Below are 17,073 nucleotides of genomic sequence, written 5' to 3' on the forward strand. Positions count from 1 at the left end.
AGAAGTGTGCAAAATTAATAATTAACAAGTATTATCGAATAGAGAGTATAAAAATGATATAGTTTCCAATGCTCGAGGTCCTTGATTTTATAACAAAACATAATCCCCTAGTCTTCTTTGTTTGTGAGATAGGGTCATATGCGATACATGAAAATTTAATAGGTTTGTAATCATAGTAGTCTTGGACCGTCATATTTTAAAAAATTCATGGATTGACACAAAAAATTGTGAAAGTTGTGAATTTCTATTTCATGACTCCCAAAAACGTTGAAAAAGGTGGAATGAAACTTGTTAGAGGTTGTGGTATCGTTCATTTGGTCATTACGGATGGTTAAATAAAAAATTGGTCAAAAAATTCATTCAATTGAATTCCAAAAAAATCATGAATTAATACATACGAAAAACTGAGAAAAATCTTGAAATTCAGTTTTGTGATCCCTAATTGCTAATAACAATTGTGTGGATCCTATAGAGGCTATGTTTATCGTTCACTAGGTTAGTACAAAAGGTCCCAAAATTATTTTGTCAAAAAAATCGGATCTAGTGAATTTTCATGAATTTTTTAAAAATATGGCTGGTCAATTTTGTTTACCCAAAATTTTAAAGGACCATTCGTAATGATCACTACGATGAATTAAAGGAAAGAACTAAGAAGATGATATATATCTCAAAGCTTCAGTGTAATGGTAAGAGCACAATGCATGATGTGTGAATTAGATATATTTTGCGAGTTTAAAAATTGATATTTAAGTGAAGAACGATCGAGAGACATTAAACCAAAGCTCTGATTCACACTATATAGACAGATATAATAGGTAGAAGGGAACATGGAGTGGGTATAAATTGTAGTTTGTTTGATACAAAACAAAAGGATTTGTGAATACCAAGAGATTTGCACAAATATTTTGTATTGATTTCATCAAAGACTTGTAGTTTATAGGAACAAAGTAGAAACCACCATGCCCCTACTTCATCCCTGTGCTGACTATATACGTAATACGTTCATCTGAATCCAGGTTTCTGATACCAAAATTATTCACAAATAATCAATTTTTTACCTAAAATTTTAAATATGTAATGGGTTCAGCGGTTAAAATCAAAATTCTAAATCCGCTTTTGTGACTGTTGTTTCTGCTACTGCTACTATTCCACATCAGATTCCTCACATGACTTCAATCTGACAAAGTTCAAAACTAGTCATGCTCCCAACTGACAACCTTCCACAACTGGCCCAACTCCCAGTCTCTATTACCCTCTTCCTATTAACACTACTTCAGCTTTTGCACTCCAAAAATAGTCTCTATAGGTTTTTCTTACCAGACCAAAAGTAACTTTTTTTTAACTAGTCGGACTAATCTAGATTCGTACTGGGTAGGCTCACTAAGGCTACCAAAAGGTTTTCCATTCCAAGTGTTAGAATCCGAAATTTCTGATTAAAGATGAAGATCCAACCATTCCACCATAACTCATGGTGGTTTTTACTTGAAGAAGTACTCCTTCAACAGCTTTAGTTCATTAAATTTACTAAAAGGACAGTACATACGGAGAATCCATGTGTACACCTGAATTAAAGCTGAACGTTATAAAAACAGCGTATTTTATGTACAAAAGATTCATCTAATACCATGAAAAACTAAGTGTAAAGTGATTTAAGAGGTTATCCCCAAGGTCCATGAGTAAAAAAAAAAGTGCTATAGGCAGTTTTCGCCGTCTTTTGGCTCAAGAAGGTTAGCCAAAGGGTACATACATATTGGAACCTGTGTATTGTGGTTGGGAAGTTCATTTAAAATGTAATCTTTCTTTATCAATCACATCAGATTCCCAGTCATTGATCTCCTCAGAAGGGTGTATTCTACTATCATTCTCGAGTTCCAGCTCGAGCTTCAACCTAGACAATTCAGCAGCTGGATCCATGGACTTCCCTTTCCGATGTTTTGGTGACTTGAAACTGGACTCCAGCGTCCCTGTTGTTTGATTAATAGCTAATGAAAGACTTCTTCTGACATTCTCTCTCATCCATCGTCTTGGTGTTAGTACCAATGTTTCTGCATTGGATGTATGGTCAGGCCTTGGCGTCTGGATTCGTGGAAGAGCATCCACAAACGATGCAGAGTCATCATTTGTTGGCTGCGTAGGAGATGACGAAGGGGAGCTTTCAAGTGTCTCTTTGGATTTTGCCTCAGTCTTCCCCAGGGTCTCAAGTTCCAGTGTTGGTCTATTAATGGATTCAAAATCCTCTTCTAGCTTTTGAAGAGTATCAAGTAACTCTTTCAGTTTCTCATCACCTTTCCTGGTTAAGTCGTATTATTAATCTTGAGGTCATCATTACAGGATGCAACTACTAGTAGTGCATACAAAACAAGTAAATAATTACACTTCATCACCTAGAGATCGTGCCGTCTTGCCCATAAAATTGTCTTTTTATGCCGTCCACTACACTGAACACTGTAACTAACTGCAAATTAATTGCAGGAAAAAAGATAGACAGAACATCCACTGATGAGAAATAGCAAGGACAGAAAAAAAGAAATAATATAACAGAAAAAAATACATAAGTTAAGAGAAAAGTACTACATGTAGAAACAAACAAATGCAGACTGAACGAGAGTGTCAAGCAAATCAGAAACCCCGGTACGATATAAATACTCTTCCAGTGGAGAATGATCATGCACTTAAGACTAGTAACAGATCAGAGTACGTTGGAGAAATAAATTATAGATGTACCTTGGCCTCTGCATCCATGTATTCTTCTTCCAACCTTCTCTTCACTTCAACTGTTTCCATCTTCTCATTGTTGATAATTTCTGGCCTGGCAATTCAAATTTAGAAACACGATTCCCTCTAGAAGGATATTTTAGAAGTGTGAATTATAATACCGTTTCAAGTTCTCTCCGAGTTCCCTAAGGTTTGCAATAGAAGGCCCCAGCTCATCCTGTCAAGTGCAAAGGAAAAGTCATTCTGTTCTCAATTTGACTATCTGATTACAATCTGAAGCATTAATCTTAGACATTCCACATCGAAACAGTCATACCTTGTACATTGATAAGACATGGATTGCCAAGTTCACCAAATAATCTTCACATTTGTCCAATTCATCACTTGACATTTCAAAAGCATATCATTAACTAAGCATGCTCCAAGAAATTCTACTATTCAAGGATATATTACATGCATGATGAAATGTTGAAATAGCAGTATAGCCACTTTTATTTCAATTGTACTGCTACTTATAAATTTAGCGAGCCAGAAAACTCAAACTAACATGGTAACACCTTTTTCCAGAAAAGAAAAACAGAAACAAAATGCAGATTGAGGAAAGCTTCATACTTGACCTGCTTCTGCTTTTGTCTGATGTGAGAGGACTCAAAAGTCCAGGAGTCCTCTAAAAAACTAATAAATGCATCACAAACATCTGCTTCTGCCTTATATAAGGTCATCGATTTAGACAGCTCATCTTCCTGAATTTAGAATTGAAGATATTAGATCTTATAATAAGATGGTCTGCAGACTACAAAATTATGCATTAACTTCATTATAAGGTAAATTCCATGACGGTACTACTTCATCGCCTTACCTTCACCTTGAAGTGTTGAAGAATTTGATTATTAGCTTCATCAAACTGATCTCTTTCTTCCCTAGCATTGTAAAGACGGGCATTTGCAGAAACCAATGCAACTTTGACCTACACTCATTGGACACAGCATGATCAGTGATAAGAATGATGATTAGAAATGCTAGCAGTATGGCAATGGGAGTAATTTCTGAAACATTCATGCTTGTTCATAATCAATCAACAAAAATCTTGCATTTTACTACTTCAAATTCTCAATGACCGGGGTCAATGGGAGTAATTTCTGAAACATTCATGCTTGAATGTTGAATATAGGGGAATATCATAGACTATTTTCTTCTAGCACCTCAATTCCGTTGACACATTTTTCAGGAATAATTTCCATAGACCATTTGATGCTCAGGGAACTCGAACTTCATCGAAGCTGAGTCATTTTACTCGGACTTCATTGAAGCTGAGTGACTTCATTTCTTTTCCATTTTTTATTTTCAGATGTCCCTTCTCTTGAAGCGAGCAGATTTTTTTTTTTGACAAAGGTTACTACATGAAGTGAACAGAATTGGTTCTATTAACAAAAAAATTGAACACCCAACCTAAACCCTTAATGCTATGGATGGAGTGACCTAAGACACTATAAACCGCTTTGAAAACTCGTACACAACTGATGAGGGACAAGTGCAGCATTCTCTTTCTCTAATACACTCCAGCACATGTAACCCAAATATGGGAAGTTCACTAGCCAAACCTAAAACTAAATAAGGACACAGTTCTCATTGGTTTAGCTTACAAATATGGGTGATTTCAAGTGTCCATTCAAAGAAGTTTCTCACTGGTACTTGTCTACCTTTAGCATGCAATTTGCTTGCCCCTTTTCTCCATACTAAAGAAGTGTATACACGTGATGCCCGTTTGGAATATTTTAATTAGGAAGGAACTTCATTTAAGAAAATTGAGCATAGTTGTTACGTAGAAGTACATAAAGGCCAATCCTGTGCACTAAGCTCCCGCTATGCGCGGGGTACAGGGAGGGGCCTGGGCCAGACCACAAGGGTCTCTGTACATAATTTTACATTTACTAAAGAATTAGTAGGCAAGGATCCTTCCATTAGGTAAGTCATTGCAGAGTCTGAGGGATACAAGACACGAAGGAGGCTCTGCTCCCCCTTTTACGAAGGACTAGGTCCTCAAGGTCCTTCAAAGGGAACATCGGACCACCACACTCCTTAAAGAGATTACTAGCTTATTATGTAATTAACAAGCTGCAATCAAATGATAGATGCAGAGGAAGTAGCTCTTCAACCCAAGTAAAATAGAAGATTGATGGAACATCTTTTACTACCAACATACAAACACAAACTTTCAGTAAAGAAGAGTAAGCATTTGCTACCTTTTTCAGAGCTGCTTCAAGTTCATCTCTCTGATTTTCAAGAGCATTAATTTCATCCTCAAGTTCCTAGAAAAGAAAATCATACTTCAACAGGTGAGTACAATCTCTGATCAAGAAACTTATAACTAAGTGAAATACGTTTTATCCCGTTCCCAAGAACTAGAGGTCACTGAGACATGAAACATGTAGGAAATATTGGCTGGCTCTTTGCAGTAATTGTAAATCTAACTCAAAATGAAACAAAATCATCTGAGCATCCATTCCTTGGTTACATACAGATTCGGAAACAATAAGAAGTAAAGAAACAAATGTTTGTGTGCCAGGAAATAAAGATAAAGACAAAGACATATGTCATTTCATGGAGCTTATAAACTCATATATACTCACACTCCCTTTGGATTTATTGGTAAATCCATACATAAAATAACTTTGTTTCGCCTCATTTTAAAATGTAATAAGTTCTCTGCAATCATAATTATTTTAACCTTACAATTATAGTTAATTGACTTAAAGATTTTAAGTCTTTCTCTAACAAACCTGCAAGTTGACCCAGTAGTAGAAAAGAGCAACCTATGATGATAATAGAAAGAGATCAGGAGAACACCTGTTGAATCAGAGAATTTGAAGTACCTCAAAGGTGGACAATTACTAGCTTAGGAAAAGAGAACTTTGAAAGAATATGTATCTAACCATGCCATCAAATCATTTCCCATACAAGTGTATTCACCGACTATAAACAGTTGATAGAATGTCCATCAGGAATACGTTGATGAAATCTTACCTTCTCAAGCTGGGAGATCTCGCTAGTTTTTGTTATACGGAACTTAAGGGCTCCTTCCTTTTGGATTCTGCAGGAAACAAATTGATGAAAACGGAGAACAACTTAAAAGGAGAACCAGATATCTCCACTAAAAGAAAAAAAGAGGAAATCCAAAATTTCCCATAAGGAATAACTTGGCTTTAATAAAACAATATGAGCATATTTCTATGAAATGCTATTAAGTTTATGGTGTGAAAGTATGAGATCCTAAAATGCAATTAAGTTTATGGTGTTAAAATATGAAATCCATTACCGGAAAACTAAAATGTAAGACTACCCTTGGACTAGAAACTACAGAAACAATAACTTCTATTTGAGAAACATAAGTATGTTCCATATAAAATTTGCACTGCTGTTTCCCATGGTCTTTGCAATCACTCTAACGTACTAGTTAACCTTCGCAAGATTTCTCTGAAATAGCGTTCATAAACTGCCAGGTTCAGTATCACATTTGACACCAAAGGATTAGACATTCAATGTTCCTTCCACTTTCTCTTTTCAGTAAACCTCCACCTAAGACGACTTAGTTACTAGTACTAGTTATAGATCAGAATAGAAGTATTTACAATAGAAAAGCACAGTAAATTGTTCTTTCTCATTGAGAAATAGAGAGGGAAGGGGTTTTATAAGATTACAGCGATTGTAGTTATAAAGTAAATCTCATTTAGAAGTTCTTTTTACACAGAGAGAGAATAGAAATGACAAAGGAGAGAAGCCCGAACCTGTTCTCTGAAATGCGGTCTTCAGTTTTTGAAGTAGAGCTTGAAAGAGACTCTGATAAAACCTTCAGCTTAAAAACCTATTTATACAGCAAAGAGTAAACACAGTTCAAACATGCAAGAACAGATCAAAATATTAGAAGAGAGCCCTCTATAGGGTTAAATGCACTATTCGAGCTTCTTAACTTTTTACTTCATTTCCTAATGATTAGGAAAAGTCAGAACAATCATCATCCCCATTTTATTCTACCCCTCCCACATTGACACCTCTATTTTTTCCTACTCTTGCAATTGCATAATCAATTTGATGTTTAGCTGATGATTAGTTCTAATAGATCTTGCTTCAAAGACTCAAGCTGGCTCATATCCATGGAAACCTCCCACTCAAAGTGAAGACAGATTCCACAGAAGTCATGTACCCACTTGAAAATGATAACCCGATATATCATAACATGATTTTTGAATGCAGGTTATGGATGAAGAAATTGGGGAATCCACTGATCTGGTACAGTTTTTAGGGATGGGCAATAAAGTGGTGGACGTATTAGCACAACAGGGAACAACCGCAATCAATAATCAAAAGTCTTTTTGAAGAACCCACCAACATGGTTGCTACCAAGTCTACAAGCTGATAAAGAAGGATATTTTAGTATAAAAAAAGGTCACTTCTTTGGCTTGAAATAATTTAGTTTAAGTTTGGAAACCTGAGTATTATGCAAGCATATGTAATAGCTGCTTAGTTTGTATCTATAAAATATCTCTATTTACCAACAAAAAAAAGAAGGAAATGAGCTTTGGATGTAACAAAGACATTTATGTTTACTTCTTTTATCACTATGATTATTGGTTCTAATTGCAGTCAGTAAAGTAAAATACAGGAGTAAGAAACTTGTCAAATAGATACAGTTTGTGTATTTTCTTCTGAGAATTTATATATTAAACCAAGAGTGAAAATAATAATGATTTGCAGTAAAGCAGATTAGATATAGTTACCCCCCTTTTATCAAATATTATTGTTCTAGTGGAGTATGAACCAGGTTACTCTTTGTGGTGCAAAGGTGGTAATTCATTACTGAAAGCTAAGATAAGTGAATCTGATCTACTTGTAGAGACACCTCATAAAATAAAGGGAAAAACGACGAATTTACCCCCGAACTTTGATAAATGGTACGTCTATACCCTCCGTTATACTTAGCGTCCACATAAGCCCCTGTCGTCCAATTATCGGTACACACATGCCCCTCTCACTAACGGACCCCTCATTCTGTACACGTGTCTTAATCCTAATCAACTACCCGTTTGACCATTCTTTTAACCCATAAACTAACAACCCGCCCCATAAGCCCAATAACCCACCCGATTCCCTCTAAAATTTCCTAAGTCAATTAAAAGACCCAAAACTAACAACCTGATATTTGTTGACCTAACCCAAAAATTGAAATCCAAAATAACCTATCAAACTATCTGGTCATAATATTGCATCCCCATTAGGTCAAAATGTAACCCAAACCTATACATACAAACTCAATTTTGGAGATTGGAGATATTGTAAATTTGAAAAAGAAAAGAAAAGAAAAGGACTTAGTGCAGAGCACTGAATATTTAGAGCTCTCCCAATTGATTTCCAGTTTCTTTTGTGAAACTTCAAATGCGCTTTCTTTCATGGAGTAAAGCCAAACACTTGACTGTTATTAAGCCCAAATGTCAAATCTGTTGTTCTTCAACAGCCACTTTTCCTGCAGTCTTTCAAGACAAAATTCACATTACTCGAAAAGAATTGTCTAAATTGCTACACCAATGCCCACCTAAATCTCAACTGAAGAAAATACATGCCCAAATACTCATACAAGAACTCTCATCAACTGCTTCTTTAGTTAATTCTCTGATTCACTGTTATTTGCATATCAAGGAAGTTACCTCAGCAAGATTTCTGTTTCTTCACTATCCTCTGCCTTCACCCCTGATTCTAATATGGAATCTGATGATCAGAGGATACTGCAAACTCCAAAATTCTTCAGAAAGTTTCTGTCTTTTTCACCAACTCTTGAATTTAGACCACCCCATTCGGGTTTTTCCGGACGATTACACGTTCACTTTTATTGTTACATCATGTGCCCATCAAAAATCAATTGTACATGGAAAAATTGTTCATGGGTTGGTGGTGAGAAATGGGCTTGAGTCAAACTTATATGTGGGCAATTCGTTGATTAGTATGTATTCGGTTTTCAAGATTACAGATGATGCATACAAAGTGTTTGATAGAATAACTGAAAGAGATGTGTTCTCTTGGGCTAGTTGTTATGTGGGCATGCAAATAATGGTGAGATATATCAAGCTTGTAAAATCTTTTATAAGATGCCAGTGCGAAATGATGTTTCTTGGACTGTTATTATATCTGGTTTTGCTGGAAATGGAAGGTATATATGGATGTACTTTTCTATTCAATGAAATGTTAGGCTCGGTTGTGGATAAGGTACTTAGGAAATTTTTAGAGGGAATCGGGTGGGTTATTGGGTTTATGGGGCGGGTTGTTAGTTTTTGGGTTAAAAGAATGGTCAAACAGGTAGTTGATTAGGATTAAGACACGTGTACAGAATGAGGGGTCCATTAGTGAGAGGGGCATATGTGTACCGATAATTGGACGGCAGGGGCTTATGTGGACGCAAAGTATAACGGAGAGCATAAATGTACCATTTATCAAAGTTCGGGGGTAAATTCGTCCTTTATCCCTAAAATAAAAGGTCTCACACAGGAAAGCAAGCAACATTAAACAACCCCATAGCAAATATTGTGTGGATATTTCAAGCAGGTATCATGCCCAGGGTATTAGGGCTATGATCATCATGGATATATAGCACTTCAGATTCAGGAAAACCCCATGTCATCATTTAGAAAGCATACCCTTTTGGACTGACTTTCAGGAACGTCCCTGCCGAGCAAAGCCTTTTTCTGTAATAAAAGTGCTTCCATCTTGGATAAGAATTGAAGCTGGGAGAGTGCTTCTTTCAATGCCTGCCATAGAAAAAGCATCAGTTCCAACAAAAAATTTAAAAGTTCCCATCAATTAAAATGAATCTAAATCTTATCCTGGAGATATGATCGTTAATAGTTTCTTTGAAGAGTTAAGTGCCTAAAGGACAAATCATAGAGGAAAAGTGTAGATCCACATATGTTGCTCGAACTATTATAACTGATCCATCCAATGGTTAACTGTTTTCTTTTTTTAAAAAAAAAACAGCAGATTTGGGCACAGAATGTTCAAAAATTGATAATAAGAACAGGAACATACAAAAGATGCAGCAACTTACGAAAATATTAGCAAATAAAGGACTTCATATTGAAGCATCTTACAAGTGTTTAGACACATAATAAGTACTGATATAAATGACTTACAACCATCTAAAGTCTTTATATAAAGCTACCCCATAGTCGAGACTAAATTTAATTATAGCTCACACATAGGACATGAAATTGTTACACCATTTAACAATCTGCTTCAAGAAGAAGTCTTCAGGTTTCTCTGCCTCTCACTTAGAAGTGATGATAATTGGCTAAAATCATAAAAATTATTGATACAGATAGATACTAATGAATGATTTAAGTGTACACCCAGTTTGGATATTTAATTATACAAAGTAAAAGAGAGAACAAGCACAGAACCACCCTTATTCAAGAGACTATTAAATTAAAAACAGAGGAAAATATTACTGTAAATTGTTTCACTTCATCTCAACTTATCACACCAAAGTTATTCCTCCCTAGCTCCCAAGCAAAAGCGTAAGAATTGAGAAGAGGACCTTCCCTGCTATTGTATCATTGAATTATTATTTCACTAGAAAATTGTCTTCAACTGTTAAGACAGGAAAATTTTCATTTATTTAGAGATGTCTTTTCCATAAAGACGGCAGTTACACCATATACCTTATAAGTGCCTAATAAGATTACTCCTATGGGGTCACTGCAATACATTCATAAGACAATTTCATCATTTAATTGACCTCTTTTTGCTCAACTCTGCAGTCTTTTACAACAACAGATCAATTTATCTTCAAATCCTGCATATATATGGAAAGGAATTATGTCGGCCAGTTTCAGATACCTATTCTTTTGTTTAATGCATCTAATGATACAGCTGTATGTTTCGTACATATTATTCAGCTTAGAATGACTCTATGTCCTTCTGTTTTCATTCAAGTGCCTTAAAATGGTCAGTTAAAAATAATCCAAGATAATTTTACTTCCTTTTTTAACCTCTTTACACCCTTTTTTTCCCAATATTTCCGATTCATAAGTATAACTAAAAGTTTAAGGATGTGATAACCAACTCCAAAACATGACATTCCTTCATTTGTTTTTTTCACTTTTTTCCCCACTTAAACAGATGGTTTAACTGTCAATTTCTGAGTAATTTGAGAATTTTCACAACAAGAGTTCCTTTTACATTTGGTGTGAAATCTTTCCAGGATTTTACCCATTAGTTGTTTCTATATAGTCATGATATGAGATCATTTTCCTCTATCAGAGTTGATTCAATATTGACCTTTTGTCCTTTGTTTACAGAGCATTTATTTGTCAAGCAACTACCTCATCCCATTTTAATGTTTTTTCTCTGACCATCCTATTTAATGGGTGCCATATCAATGGGAAGTTAAACAACATTTTCTTCATAATCGTCATTTTTTTCTTTGTTAAGGAGTATTTTGTTTTTCAAAACACTACTCCGTCATCCCTCTTTATATCACAAGTGTTCAAGGGAAGTTGAAAATCTTCTTCTGCTGACAGCCAAGATGTGTAAATATTTTCTTACTCTACTTTCTATAAGAACTTTAGAAAATTCCGATTTTACGATGAATCAATTCCAAATCAAACAAAGATATTAAGTTCATTTTTTTGGGAGTACAATAATTAGAAAGAGCTATCTATTTATTAGACAAAAGGAACAAGTTTAAGTTCGTAAAGAATGTTCGTATGTTATGGCTAATATAAAACTTATTGAGACTTTTACTCCCCCACCCCCAAGAAAATTTTCTGCTTTCTCAACTATTGCGTCTTTTGCAAATTCATTGTTAGATAGTATAATTTGGTAAAAAACAAAAAGTGGAAAGGAAATCCAACTTGCCTCTGATGTTGCATTTGTTGCAACACTAGACGAGTCCTTTTCATGTTTGCTTGAAGGCAGTTGTAAAATCACCTTGTCTAGTTTTTGATGTATGTTTGAGACTTCAGAATCTATTCTGATGGCAGATCACAAAAGAGGAGAAATTATATTTTGCAGTTTATGCAGACAAATAGAAAAATAAATGCATGATTATCTAAGGTTCATAGCAAACAACTAAAGAACAATATACTACAGTACACCATAACTATTAAGTTGTGAGTCATAAGAACATAAATCAAATGCTACTATTGCTGAAATACTAAATATAATGGAAGCATGAGCTACTGCAGAAGGTCTCGATACTGTAATAAGCTTCTTTTCGCAACTTGGACACTATATTCTATCTCTGGATAGAGCAGATAGCTTATGTTTTAAAGATGATAAGTTTATCTTCTTCACTAATCTTTATGGAAAGCATGCACTTGTTACACCAGCTACTCATGAGTAGAGAGTCTATCGACCAGAATTTAGGTCTTCGGGTCTGACTTATAAAGCAATAAAAAGATGCTACAAAATCTGGATTTATTCCTAAAGTTCCAAATGCAGATGACTTGGCATCATCATTAAGAGATGGGTTGAAATAGGGAACCGTTGAGTATTTATTGGGGGGACATGAGGACTTTAGAATTACCTTTTCAATTTTGGAAAATATTTTTTTAAGAAATGGAGAACAGAATAGACAAGAGGATTATAAGAATTATACTGAGATTGATAAGAGTGGATCTGATGTCACTTTTTGTTGAGTATAACATATTATCTGGATCTGACCGACAAGAGAAGCGGACTTCTTTTTTGGGATGCAGGGAGTAATATCTAAACATTCTGTTAGGTTCCTGAGCTCGCCTCATTTAATGTTTGAAGTCCCAAGTTCAGAAAAGGCTTTTCTCATCCGGCAACTCTCCTACACAATGACAGACAAGTTCTTCACTCATAATGGCGTGCACCCAGCAAAATTTCACATGAAACTTTAACTAGAACATCTAAAGATAGTGAAAGGATGCCCATATTTGGAAGGAGTTAGAAAAGGAGTGGAAATTCTCGCCTCTAAAAGCTGGACAAAATAAAAGCTAGAAAAATTCCTCAGAGATATTAACTCAAATGTTCAAATAATTACAAATGTATACAGAAATTCATAAATCAACAGCTCCTGGTATAGGTTAAAAGAAGTTAACCAAAGAGAATACGAGAATAGCAAAACTATGGCAACAATCGCAATAGTTTACAAGAATTAGCATATGGTGACAATAATTGAGGTGGAAGATACAGACTGACATAAATATACACCAGAAGAAATAGAGTATGAGCTTTTCTTGTCAAAGAACTTGCATATAAATATTGAGAAAGTTCTATCATGATAAAAGGATAAAAGATCTTCATACCTCATTATATCTGCATTTATTTTCAATCCCGCAATTGCACCTTGTGCATGGAGAAGCAGTTCTTCCTTATTCGCCTGGTATGAATTATGGAAAATTGATGGACTAACAGTTTTGTTTAATAACGCACTAACCATAACTCTTTAGATCCTAGAGCAACATCACTACCAGACATGCATAAGGAGTTTGTTCCCTTACCAGCACTTCTTCTTTATAGCTTGAGAAAGCTTTTGCCAAAACTTTTATGCTGCTCATGGTTGCCTCACGAACTTCTTTCCCGCCCGTAAGACATAGCCTAAAGAGTGAATAAAATAGATCAGAAACCAAATAAATCTGGTATCAGTTCTGTTTATTGAATTCCGTTGAGTTCAGCACACATTTCTGAAGTGACTCAATCATTCATATTACTGATTGTCCAAGTCCATCCAAGGTAGAAGCTCAAATAAAATTTTAGGATCAATATTGGAAAATCACCCAAATATCTCCTTAAGTAAAGAGACTTCTTCTGTATCAGGTGCTTCAAGAATCTGTTTCAAACAAAAAAGTTAAGACCAGTTAATCCCTATCAACAGAACACATATGTTACTGAAAGATGAAGCAAAAGAGTTTTCAGATGATAAATCAATCACTACAATTGACATCATGCTTCATCCATGAAAGTTAAAATGTCATATGCACCCAAGTGAGGGCCACTTTTCCCATTTCTTCCTGAATTTTGATGAATGTCATAGACAAATATTCTTGACTATTTCCGGAAGCCCTGAGGGGATTTTTGGAAATAGTGATATGGTTTCAATAGAAGATGATGAATAACACAAATCTATAAATCCAGATTTGGCAGTAGAAATGAGAGGAAAAGTTTTTCTATAACCGCACATTATCTATGGATATGCTAATAGGAACACTCCTCTTCTTCAGGAGTACAAAAGGTCGACTATTCTCTGTTCACTTTCATGTAAAAAATGTACAAAAGGGTTACTCATGATGAAGAATTCTTGTTCTCAGGTTTCACATGAAGAATGAGAGGTTCCAATACATGTGATACAAAAGGGGGTTTGCAGCACCACTTACCAGAGGTGTATCTTCAACCTTAAAAAGAAACAGAAAACCAGTTGGGGGAAGTAGCTAGGTAAACTTGGGAGAAGCTCTGAATCTAGGGGTCGTTTGGTTGTTCATAAGGATAATAAGTAAAATTCCACATAAAAAATTTAATGTTTGTTTTGCAACATAATAATAGCATTGCTGAGGCAAGGCTTTAGAGATCGGGCTCCAGTAATTCATCAATACCAGGTTTTAGAGTTAATGATTGAACTTGATTCTTTGTTGGTGGTTAACCGGATCGCTGCTAAATAAAATCCTCCATGGAACCTGATTGCTATTGTTGATGCTTTGAGAAACATGTTGAAGAGGTTTAATGAAGTGTTAATCCAACATTGCTTTAGAGAAGCAATGGGTGTTGTGGATACATTGGCCAATCACATCTTCAAGCTTCATGAGGAAACTTGGCATTATGAAGAATTTCATCACCCCCGAATGACAAAAGCAAAGATGATGATGGACAGCAGCAAAATGCCTAATTTCAGAATCAGGCAAGTCAAAATACTTTTGTATTTAGGTCATGACGTATAGATATTGTACAGTAAGAATCTTTTGGAGGCCTACATAGACTAACACAAGATCATGCAAAAAAGAGGTCTCTTTTCAGCTTGGTAACTGTATGACACACCACAATGATAAGCACCATTATTAGAAGTGGTTGACTTTTAAACATTTTGTGTGGAGGTTCCGTCCCGTAACCCCCTCCATTATATAGTTATATATTCACTTTCTGGTTGCTAATACACTGGTAAGTGTTCAGGCCTAACATCCGCACCACAATGGTGGATTCGGATGTTTAAATGTTTAGAAGCATTAGGGTTAAACTATACCATGTAGAGGAGCAATTGTCAAGTCATCAAGCAGGTAAGCAACACCAGCTAGCTAAGTTGTTTTTTATCTTACCATTGAAAGTATCATGCCTTCAAGAGCTTGACTGCTAAGGAACACATCTCTGAAATTCAATGGTTCTCCACCAAGATCAGGATCATAATATAAAACCTGTCCGTTGTAATGTAAGCAAATACATGAGAAAATTATCACAAGTGTGAATCAAAATACTCAAGGAAGTTGATCTATGAGAAAAATATAGTTTATGAGAAGAATCCATTTGGGAGATGGAAAAAATATATCTTGTCGTTGAGGATACTCAAGGGCCAAACTAGTACACCTGGGAAAAATATATCTTGTCGTTTACAACCAGATGATTGAGAGCTAATTTTTGAGGTGTTGTATTCTGTTTCACATGAATCAACCTAGTTCTCCAAAAATTTGCCACTATGACAGATTACAGTATGAATTCCCTAAGCTAACACAACGGAGGCATCTGAATTAAAACTGAAATCATGTAAATATTGATCTCATAATGTCATAGGGTTTCCTGAAGATGGAGTCATAAATGAAATATTAACATCCTTCATAAAGCTGGAAACTTCACAAGATGGACAGTTCCATGACTTACTCACCAAAATTGGCTCACGAGGAGAATTCCTGTCATCATCGGTGGTATAAATAGAATCAATGCTCTTTGGGGAAGAGACATGTTCACTAACAGGCAGAGGCAGTGATAGTCTCTCAATCTCTTTCAAAGCAACTAACCATCTTCGTAGTAGCTGAACTCTCTCTACACCTCTACATGATACTGAAAGTTCTTCTAATGTTTTCACCGCTTGCTTAAAATTCTGAAAACTCCGAGACCCCTAAACCACCAGGAGAAAACCATGCATTTAGTTAAAGAATATAACAGGAAAAAATTGCTATTTCAATCAATCAAATATGTGTTAATTCTTATTTGACACTATATGAATCCTCTGAATCCATTCCACTTTCAGTCAGTAAATCCATGATAATTACTTACTTGGGGAGGAAATAGTTCTTTTTCTGAATAAAAGTTATTGAGAAGAGGGGCATGAACAAGAAGAACATAATTGTGGCAACTAAAAGTTATCCAAATCAGAAATAGAGTGTGGAAAGTGTTGCAGACAGTATCTTCTCTCTTAGGTATTTCCAACAGTTTCAAAAGTCCCATATGTACTCTGTAAGTCGGCATGTAAATATGTATGTACACTTAAATTAATTAGAATTCCACTGTCTCCATAAATTGGTGCCAACATTCAGTAGAAACTGTTGAGGATAGGCATTGAATGCTGATTTCCACATCAATTCAGAAATGGAGGAAACTTTTACTAATAGTTGATCAAGTGCAAATACGCTAAATTTGGAAAACAATGTAGAAATGTAAATAGCTACAACTATGTCCGGTTTCATCCACTAAGACCAATACTACTCAGATACAAGGCAAATCCAGTGTTTACATACCTTTCTTCCTAAAATGCCTTCAATTTTATACTTACGGCATATATTTAGTCTGAGTGCTAGATTTATATTCTGGATCTTATTTTCAAATTTTTAATATGTACTCATATTATATAGTCGGTATTCTGAGGCTAGTATGCTGAATTCAAATATACAAGGCCTGGACCCTAGAATCCAGAACTCATAAACTCAAAATGTTAGTATGTAATGAGTTGTGTAAAGAAGAATTTCGTCATACAGAGCGATCAAGGAATAACTTGGCACCGCTGGAAACAGCATTACTAGCTTGTTGAACGACGGAATCGGCGTAGTAACGGAGGTTACGAGAGATATTTCTGTTGCCGGCACCGCCAACTTCTACAGCTTTGCTCACCGCCGATCTGAGCCATGACATCGCCGATCAAGTAATTGAGTTTCCGGTCAGATTCTCCGGTTGATTTCGTTGAAGAAGAAGAAGAAGAAATAGAATGAGACATTTCGTTTTTTGTGTGTGTGTGTGTTAGAGAAGAAGGAAGAAGTTAGATTGTTCGGTAGTAGTTCGAGTCTCTTGCCTCTCCTTTCGCGCCTTCTCTCTTTCTTTCTTTTTCCTTTTTTTTCGTTGTCTTGTAGAATATACTTAGATAACTCCGTG

General features: G+C 35.5%; 1 protein-coding gene across 1 annotated transcript; it reads right to left on the bottom strand.

The window, feature by feature from the left end:
- Nucleotides 1-1,572: 1,572 nt before the first annotated feature.
- On the bottom strand, nucleotides 1,573-16,971 carry LOC125870204 (uncharacterized). The gene is made up of 18 exons (XM_049550574.1): nucleotides 16,681-16,971; nucleotides 15,593-15,826; nucleotides 15,033-15,128; nucleotides 13,506-13,558; nucleotides 13,230-13,326; nucleotides 13,035-13,108; nucleotides 11,617-11,731; nucleotides 9,399-9,509; nucleotides 6,501-6,577; nucleotides 5,740-5,806; nucleotides 4,959-5,024; nucleotides 3,575-3,682; nucleotides 3,328-3,458; nucleotides 3,032-3,098; nucleotides 2,877-2,932; nucleotides 2,725-2,809; nucleotides 2,385-2,455; nucleotides 1,573-2,290 (listed from the first exon to the last, which is right to left on the bottom strand). Exons 1-18 carry the CDS (start codon nucleotides 16,834-16,836, stop codon nucleotides 1,780-1,782), a joined length of 2,175 nt encoding a protein of 724 aa, XP_049406531.1. The 5' UTR covers nucleotides 16,837-16,971; the 3' UTR covers nucleotides 1,573-1,779.
- Nucleotides 16,972-17,073: the final 102 nt, after the last annotated feature.

The sequence above is a fragment of the Solanum stenotomum genome, chromosome 7 (assembly GCF_019186545.1).
Source record: "Solanum stenotomum isolate F172 chromosome 7, ASM1918654v1, whole genome shotgun sequence".
Taxonomy (NCBI): domain Eukaryota; kingdom Viridiplantae; phylum Streptophyta; class Magnoliopsida; order Solanales; family Solanaceae; genus Solanum; species Solanum stenotomum.

Coding starts and splice junctions, on each gene's coding strand:
- LOC125870204 (XM_049550574.1), bottom strand. CDS start 16,836: ATGTCATGGCTCAGATCGGCGGTGAGCAAAGCTGTAGAAGTTGGCGGT. Junction 9,510..11,616: donor CAACAAATGCAACATCAGAG/GCAAGTTGGATT, acceptor TTTCTATGGCAG/GCATTGAAAGAAGCACTCTC. Junction 2,456..2,724: donor ACATGGATGCAGAGGCCAAG/GTACATCTATAA, acceptor ATTAATTTGCAG/TTAGTTACAGTGTTCAGTGT.